The following is a 9497-nucleotide window of genomic DNA, read 5'->3' as shown; positions in this document are numbered from 1 at the left end:
CCGCAGCCGACGCCAACTCCTCCTCCGGGCTACTTTGCCTCATCCTCCTTTGGATCCCCCACGTCCTCCTCCTCTGGATCCGCCACTTCCATAGGCACCGGTTGCTCCGGCTCCGGCTGCTGCTCCTCTTCCTCCGCCTCCGCCTCCTCCTCCTCCTCCTCTGGCTCTGGCGAGTCCGGAGGCAGGCTGGTTGCGATGCGGGCGGCGCCCCTCGCCCGAATCTCGTCCTCAATCTATCACTGGCGCTACGGCGTGAGCATAGTATACGTTGTCTTTATTTCCTAGGACATGGCGTGGAAAAAATGAGGCGGAGCGGGAGAGAGGTGGATGGGCTCGGTCTGACGGCGGGGAGAGGAATGAAGTGGATGTGGCCAGGGCTAGGGGACGCCGTCCAGCCTAAATAGCCGGACTTTGGCCCTAGGGTGATGAGCTAGAGTGGCCCCATGCGGCATCCACACTTCATCGGGAACGTCGTCTATCCGACGTGGCGGACGTACCCAGGTCTCCCTATTTGTCCTATATTCAGACTCGATATAAGGCGTACCGGTTAGTGGACCAGATGTTTCAGGCGCCGCTTAGGTCGGGTCTTTGTACTGGTCACTAATCAGGTCGTCCGGGCGTTTGAGTGGGGCTTGAGGTGGCGGCTGTAGATGCTCTGATTAGGTATGGATCGATCCCCAGTTCCCCACGTACACACGGGAGAAAAGCCGGTGAATAAATAAGCTTTCGATTCGACAACATGTAATGGGATGATGCGGGCCAAAAAGCGCATGAACCGGACGTGCCATCTACCCGCAGCGACACAACGTGGACGAAAAAACATCTAGATGACCTGCAGATAGATAGATAGATAGATCCGCACGAGACAACGTTCGATTCGCTCGAACAATTGAATTTCCCCGTGCAGCTACCTAGCTAGCGAACTGTGCTTGCCTGCCTCGGCAACGCGTTGTGCACACGTCTTGTTACATACTCCATATATTCTCTCACGATCGAGTAGAGACAGGCAGGTGATATGTGGAACATCATCATCAGCAACAAAAGAAAAAATCTAGCTAACTCAACTCATGCTCCTTTTCTTACGTGTCACACTTATTATAGTACATATACTTTTCTACTACCACTTGACGTTCGATTACGTGTCTTTTTTTTTGTCTCTGTCACTGCCATGTCAACAACATCCAGCTCATTACTCACCCCCAACGTAAGACCACACACACACACACACCAGCAGATAGTAGGAAATCACCAACCTGTTATGTCACACTGACAAAAGGTAGGCATGTCAAAAAATAAGAATACGAGAAACACACTTTCCAACCGTCGAAAAGCGGATGAAATGGCCTAGTTCCGAATAAAGTAGTGCATTATAAGCCGGCGGCCGCTCTCAACCCATCCAAAAGGGGATAAATGGACCTAAAGTAGTGGATTATAAATCCAGCAGCCAGCAGCAGATCGTCGAGTTTTCAAGGCCCAGTAGATGGAGCAGATGAACCACCCCAAAGTGGAAAACGGAAATAACATGGCGTCGTTTCCATCTTGTTGCCTTGCGAACCAGAAAGGAAAGGGTAGAAATTGAAGGAAGCCATAGATTTTTTTGATTTCCATACCCTGTCTGTTTCCATCAACCAACCTGGCCTGGCTTGGCTAGCCAGCTTAGCTCAGCTACTCACGGACATAAACATCAGATCACGGCGCCCTAACCTGTCACTTCCGTCCCATTAGTGCAAGCGACATCTCACCCATGATGTAAGAGGCCCCGTCTTCTCACCATGATGTCTCGCTGCCCGCCCATTTTTAACGATATAGCGTTGCTTGCCCAGTTCATAGCGGAGCAATGTGATGTTGATTCAATATATGTTTACTTTTTCGGGAATTAAGTTTGTTCTCGTGTATATTTCTTTTAGTACGACTCTCTTTGTTCATTAAAATAAGACGTTTTGATAGTTCAATACTACTACATTAGTAAACAGAGGTACTACTTAAGTGGTGATGTTTCTGGAAATGCAATGCTTTCCCTCACCTACTGGGCTTGCATCCGATGATGTAGTACTCCATTTGATACCCCGGCCAACAGCAAGATGCCTGAAACGCCACTGTTAAATACAGTATGCAAGGTGCCATTTCCCTCTTATTTAGTGCTCTTTTTTAATGTGTATATTGAGGTACTAGTCCCACACCAGATCCACCAGAAAACTATTCGCCATGTAACCGTATAATAGATAAAAGTTCGGTTTGTCTCCAGTGTAGATCGATCATCAGCAACTTAACAATGTATGACCAGTGCATCATCATGATGCAAAATGTGCTGCCTTTTTATACTCTACTAGGCAAGAGAAGATATTCAATCAAGACTTGTCAAGTATGTTTATTGGTACTCCCTCCGTTCTTAAATATTTGTCTTTCTAGAGATTTCAACAAGTGACAATATACGGAGCAAAATGAGTGAATCTACACTATAATATATGTCTATATATATATCCGTATGTTGTAGTTCATTTGAAATCTCTAAAAAACAAATATTTAGAAACGAAGCGAGTAGTAGTGATGGCCCTGGAAATGCATGCATGCTTTCCGTCGCCTGCTGCTGGGCCAAGAGCAAGGTGCATGAAACGCTACTGCAAACGCAGTACACAATGTGGCATTTCCCTCTTGTTTAGTCATCTTCTGCTGATTCTGATTGGGATAGTCCTACCAGACCCACCAGAAAACTTTTGGGTGAGTGACAGTTTTGTAACTGCGCTCATTGGTTTTTTGTTTCCAGTGGAGATCACTCATGGGCAACTTAACAAATGCATGATTATTCCATCACGGTACGTACTATATGGACCAGCGCATCATCAACCCAGTTCATCACGAAGCAATAATGTAGCAGCACTAGAATTTTATTTGTTTATTTTTTATTCACTGAGGACCACCTGCTTCGTGGTGCAACGGCCCAAGAGTTCCCGCCAAAAAAAAAAAACAACAACTACCAAGAGTTTGTGTTGTGCCCGTCCTAGTAGCTTCATCCCTGACACAGTAAAAGCAAACTATTCGCAAAAAAAAATGACACAGTAAAGGCAAACGGAAGAGGAAAGGTGCCGGTGAGCGGCGTGTGAGGAGCCCATGCATGTGCCGAGGACACCAAAGCCAAACCAGAGGCCGATTTTCGTGGACCTGCCGAAGAAGGGTCGGCGTGAATGCGATCGATCGACACCGTCGGGGGGTCGATCGGACGGCCAGGGCCCGCCGAATTCTGGACTGCCGGGGGGAGGGTCAAGGACCTGGATCACATGTGACAACGGAAGGGTCCCCTCGCGCTTCAATCATCTGTCACAAGTGCACCTGTGAGTGAGTGAGCGAGTGAGTGGGTGCATCTCATCCGGTGTGACGGGTGGGAAAGCGTGCATGCTCCACGGCCCGAAAGAGGACAATAATCCACTTCACTCTTGATCAATGGTGCTTGCATGCATGTACTCCTATGCTGGAGCAGTGATCGGGTACACCCGCTGCGTGGAAATGAATTGTGGAGTCGGACATGTTCAGCAGCAGTGCCCAGTGTACTGCCCGTGCTTCTTTTTTGTTTCTGTGCGTACGATGGCGAGCGTGAGACCGTGCGTGACACGATCGGTCAAGCTGCACACTGTGAAGTACTCCAGCTTGTGCGTCCAGGCCTCTAGGGAAAGGGGACGGGCCCATGCACCATGGATGGGCGTCCCATCAGGACGGGTAGACAGATAGATTAGTCAGGAGAGGCTCACTGATCGGCTTCAGCAAATCCTGGTGCAGAAGACACGGCACAACCGGCCGAGCTCGGCGAAAATATGACACAGAAAGAGAGAGAGAAAACAACAAACAAACCAACTGCACCAATTGAATCATATCTTCTTCTATATACGAATAAACACAACAGGAACAAACGACCAAAAACCTTCCAGGGTGACCGACAGCCATCTACATATCCTCTGGGTCAAGTACCCTACAATGCTACAACTGAAAGAGTCGCTGCCCCGGCGCCAAGCTGCTGCTGCTGCCGCTGCCGTTCGCCGCCGCATATGTGACCATGCCCCCCCCCCCCTGGCTCCAGGGATCACAAGCTCCGGGTATCCCTCAGTGCATCAGGGACCGCCACCGGTCTGTCCAATGACGTTCCAGCGGGATCTAACTCTTCTGCCGGCAGTTCTGAAGCCCGGCAGCATGACGACTGCTCTGTTTTTTCTTTTACACAATGTATGTATGGAAACCCCTCATGCTCTCCTGCACCATGCTTGGATCAGGCATTGGCCGCGAGTGCTCTTGTGCCGCCGAGGTGCGCGAGCAGCCGAGTGCCTCGTCTTGGTTCACACTGCAGTATCCTTGCTCCTGCCAGCAACTTCTCCCGCACAGCCTGAGCAGATGGCCAGCATTCCAATCCTCAAAGGCTATTCGCAATTCGACAAGGTGAGATGTCATCATGTTTCAGCTTGCCTCAGACCTGTTCGGCATCCCCGAAGCCCAAATGTGGATATCCAGTGCATAAGCCGAAAGCCTGCCACCAGAATCGGGCCACTGTAATGCACACTAAGAGTTCCAATCTGAATCACCAGGGCCAGTTTTCTTTGCACTGACAAAGGCTTGTGTCCTGTTGTAGCAGCAAACACAAACCATGGAAGCTACGGAACACTACTGCCACTCTCTCCGGCGACTCGAGCTTTCTCCTCCTCGGCGCGAAGGTTGAGATCCTTATAAGTATTTGCGGAGGCGGCAGTGAAGGTCTCCATCGCTTCAAAAATATTCCTCAGGCTCGACTGCAGACTGCTGTTTTCGGCTTGGGGGCCTGCGCCTTGTAACACCTGCGCGGACAAGGACACGCCTGTCTGATCAGAAACCAGGACAAGCTTCTTGTTCTTTGCTTCCAGAGCCTTGCGCATTTTTTGTTCATCCTTTTCCATCACCCTCAGGTCCCTGTCCATTCCTTTATTAGCCATCATACCCTGCCTTTGCTGTGACCTGTGCTTCTCCCAGAGGTGGAGAACGTTGGACGCAAAGGCTTGCATTGCCTTGACGACTTCCTTCTCAGATATCCTCGCCACGCCGGCTGCCCAGTTATTACATATCACAAAGATGGGCGGTGCACCTAACCGTCCAGGAGAAAATGGAGGGACACCGTCATCCGTTTCCTCGGGCACATATTCAACTCCTTTCCGCAGCCAGTCATTTAACGTACTAACATAGTTCTTTTGAGCGGTAACCCATCCGGCAAAACAGGTAGTCCAGTCCAATAGCTGAAGCTCTAGATGCTTGATCAAGTCCATGTGATCATCACCAAACCTTGCAGCATCTATCATGGAGTCTATGTTTTTAGCTTGGGATATGGCATGCAGCTGGATCTGATGGCATTCTAACATAACGTCCCACATCCGCATCAGCCTGGATAAAAGTATTTGATACAATCAGTTCCAATATCACAGACCAACATGTGTGTAAATAAAAACTATAAAGAAAGATGCATAGGTGCTAACTGAACAACACACCACCATAGATGTCAACAGTCAACTAAATCTTGCAATGCACTACATGGACAAAAAACTGTGAACAAAGGACTGAATCCTGATCCATGAAAAAAAAACCTGATAAGAACATGCAATGGAAAAGACTGTCCTGTTTGAGAAAAGATATAATACTACTAGGATTGACACAACAAAAGCATTTTGCTTACTGAAGGAAACCTTGTGCTACATACTTTTTCTAACTGCTCATTGCTCACTGTTAATTGTGTGCCTCAATATCACCACAGTCGCATTAACAATATTACAAGGCAGTGCAGAAAAAGGATTTATAAATCCACTAATTTGCATATGTGAAAATATTCAAGGTAACATAAACATGTAGCTAGACATTCCAGATGTGATATTCTAACATGTAAAAGGAGCAGGAAACAGATAGGGGTATGCGCAGGTTACTGTTTTAAGGGAGAGCTGCATACCCTTGAATGAGCTCACATGTTTGTGGCCATAACTCATCATCCCTTAGCTTACTGATCTTGCCTGAGATGGTGTTCACAACCTGAATAGCTATGCTTATCCTTGTTGATAACTTCCTTATTTCCTTTTCAGTAGCTATGATCTTTTCAGTTTCTGCACCTTTCTCATCTAATATTTGCAGGTCTTGGCGTTTCCTATCATACTTAAGCCTTTCCTCCTCTTCAGCCTGTAATGCACCCGAAGAAACTGAGTCCAATGAATCTAATATTGGATAAATGGGTGCAGAGTGATAAGAAAAGCATTGGCCCACTTCCACATTATTTCAATGAGTATCAACCAAACATTTATTTATACATGGAAGAACAAAAGTGGACCTATTCATAGCGTATTTATTTATCAATTAAAAAATCACCTCTAGTCTACCCCAACTTGTTTGGGGCTTTGTTGTTGTTGTTGTTGTTGTAATTAAAAAGTTACATTTAACTACGTGATACATAATTTTAGCTGCAACAACAATAAGCTACCCCTTAAAAAATAAGAGGGAAACTCCTAGTTGTAATCAGCCAGTATCATAGACAATGGACAAATCCAAAACTTTCACATACTGTACTTTGACTCTGTACAGTAAATTGGATGCACAAGCATGTGAAACGTGAACATGAGGAATCACATTGCCAAAATAAAGTATTCTCACGACTCACAATGTTCCTCAGAAATTCAAATATGTAAAAAGAGAATTCTATACCTTAACTTCCTGAAGAAGCTTCCTTTCCCACATGTATAGTTTCTGTAGCGTCGAGGAAAGGTTGCCACATCCCATCGCCTTGTCCTCTTCGAACCGCAGGAACTCCTCCTCCATTGTCGGTATCCCACAAATCATCATGGCAGATACTGGATTGGCATTTGGGTAAAACTTAGCAAACATGTTTAGAAACTGCAAAAGAACAAGACAGAACCGTTTGACAGCAGATGTGAGGCAATTCACCAACCTTTGAAACCAGAACCTTTCTGGTAGTAAGGCATCTTGCCGACCTCAAGCATCTTGGACACCTCACCAGCTGAACTGGAGGCACGCTCGAACTGAGCCTTGATCTCGAGCACCACCTCATTGTCATCAACATACGTCTTCTCTGAACCTGTGGGCGGCAGGCCAGCAACATGTTGACGTGCCTGTTCTCCGACAACACTCTTCTCCACTACATGAACATCATGATCCAAGCTGCTCCCACTACTACTTGGCAGCGACGACTTGGAGTCACGGGGCAGTTCATCCCCAGTACTGCTGCGACCTTCCTCCTTTGCCGCCTTCCCTTTCCCAGTGTGCCCATTCAACGGGTGCTTGTCATCACCATAAGCTTCCTTGACTACCTCCATGTCCTCATCCTCCAAATCGGGGATGCCCTCCTCCTCGCGCACATCTTTGGAACTCCTGCTGGGAGTGTATGGCGCTGGAGCAGCAGTTGGCTGGTCATAGTAGCTCCCATAGGTCTCAAATGGGTTCAAGAAATCCCAAGTAGACACACTCGGCGGAGATGGAGGCGGCGGTGGCACGACTTCCTCACGGGAGGAGGATGGCATATCTGCTGGAGGTGGAGCAGCAGCACCGCCATAGTAACCACCGTAGGCATACTGGTTATAGGAACTCTGCGGCGGGGAGGCATACCCATTGTACCCGCGCGGGGGTGGCTGTGTGCCGCCGTCACCATAATAGTGGACCCTGGCACCACTGGCCTGAGGGCGTTGCTCGTACGCTGCGGATGGCGGAGGGGGCTGTCCCCGAGCATAGCTGGTATTGAAGAAGGTCTGAACGGTAGCATCACTGGCCTCCCGCCGTTGCTTGAACGATACAGACGGCGGCGGGGGCTGGCCACGCGCATAGCTGATGTTGAAGAAGGTTTGGACGGTGGCGTCTGTGGCCTCTGGGCGGTGCTGGTGTGAAACGGACGGCGGTGGGGGCTGGCTGCGGGCATAGTTCATGTTGAAGAAGCTCTGGCCATAGCCACCAACGCCACCGTAGCCAGGTGGGTCATATCCATCACTGCGAGGTGGCGGTGGTCCCATGCTGCTGTATCCCGGTCCATTGCCTCCGGCGCCCCCCATGCCGCCATAGCCCGGGTCATAGCCGCCGGGCCCTCCCATGCCGCCGTAGTCAGGTGGAGGGGGATATCCACCATACCCGTACCCCGGAGGAGCACCATACGACGGCGGCGGGCCGTACGCGGAGGAGCCATACGGCGGCGGCCCCATCTGCTGCCGCGGCGGCCTCTGGCCCGGCTCCCCCGCGGAGCGAACGATCTCGGGCCGGCGCTGGCCCGGGCCGGCCTCGTCGTCGGAGTGGAACTTGATGTGGCCGTCCTCGGAATCGGAGTCCCCGTCGGAGTGGAAGTGGATGTGCTCGTCGTCGGGGTTGATGCGGACCTGCTTGGCGGCGGGCGGCGGCGCCTGGCCGTTGGAGGAGGAGGCGATTGCGGGGTTGTTGGCGGGCGAGGCGGCGGGCAGGCCGTCCCCCTTGCGGTTGCCGGGGGGCAGGTGGAGCGTGGGCTCGGGCGGCGGCGGGGGCAGCGTCTGGACGCCGCGGACGAAGTCGTGCAGCGCGACGCCGACCCTGCCGAGCGAGTCGGCGTAGGCGCGGTGCGCGTCGGCGAGCGTGTAGCGGTGGCGGATGGCGAGGGCCAGCAGCTCGGAGCGCTCCCGGCAGTGCCTCACCGCCTTCTCCTCCTCCAGCTTGGACTGGCCGCACCCCATCGGCGCGGAGCGGAGGAGTCTGGAAAGCGGAGGTCTTTTATTCCCCTTTGGTCAGAGGCGCCGCGGCGGCCGCATGTCGGCGTCGGCGGCGAATCTAGCGGCGCGGGGAGCGGGGGAGGGGGGCAGATCTGGGCTAGAGGGGCGAGCAGGGCAGGGGGAGGTGGAGGAGGAGGATGGAGTGGAGGGGACTGGAGGCGAGGCCGGGAATCTTCGCCTTTTTGCTGGCGCGGGCGCGCGTGCCAGCGGGGGGCGGCTCGTCGCGACGCGGCCTGAGCCTGAACCTCGTGGCAGCAGCGGATGGAGCGGCCGCGCCCGACCGAGCAACGGCGGCGGGGGAGGCGGCCGAGGCAAGGGGGAAAGCGGAGTGGTGGACGCGGTGGGGCTACTGTATCACTCGACCCGGGGTCGGGGGGCTATGGTGGTGGGATGGGAGGAGCACGAGGCGGCATCGGGGGATGGAGGGGAGGCTTGGGCTTGCTCTTTCGGTGGTGCGGCGGGGGCGGTTTTACCCAAACCCAACGCGCAAAGACAGGGGAAAAAAGATGAAATTTCGACGACGGTGATGAGGAGCGAGGAGGGAGGAGAGAGTGCCGCGGTGGTGGTGGTGGTGGGGCTATGGGCGGGGGGGACATCCGTACATTGACGCCTGTCGCCGGCGTGGAGGACGGAGGGGAGGGGGGGCTGGATTTATTTCGGTGGGGGTGCCGCTCCTCCCCCCCTGCTCTTTATAATCTCTCTGTCCATTGTTTGCCAGGTGATTAGCTCCAAAGTTTGTTTGCTCGGGCGGCGACGTGGCATGTCAACTGC

General features: G+C 51.9%; 1 protein-coding gene across 1 annotated transcript; it reads right to left on the bottom strand.

Moving 5' to 3' along the window:
* Positions 1-3822: 3822 nt before the first annotated feature.
* On the bottom strand, positions 3823-9278 carry LOC123112987 (protein ROLLING AND ERECT LEAF 2). The gene is made up of 4 exons (XM_044534087.1): positions 6935-9278; positions 6691-6836; positions 5948-6171; positions 3823-5391 (listed from the first exon to the last, which is right to left on the bottom strand). Exons 1-4 carry the CDS (start codon positions 8688-8690, stop codon positions 4635-4637), a joined length of 2883 nt encoding a protein of 960 aa, XP_044390022.1. The 5' UTR covers positions 8691-9278; the 3' UTR covers positions 3823-4634.
* Positions 9279-9497: the final 219 nt, after the last annotated feature.

The sequence above is a fragment of the Triticum aestivum genome, chromosome 5B (assembly GCF_018294505.1).
Source record: "Triticum aestivum cultivar Chinese Spring chromosome 5B, IWGSC CS RefSeq v2.1, whole genome shotgun sequence".
Classification (NCBI taxonomy): Eukaryota; Viridiplantae; Streptophyta; class Magnoliopsida; order Poales; family Poaceae; genus Triticum; species Triticum aestivum.
Note: the sequence above shows the minus strand (reverse complement) of the source record. Positions and strands in the feature narration are given on the sequence as shown.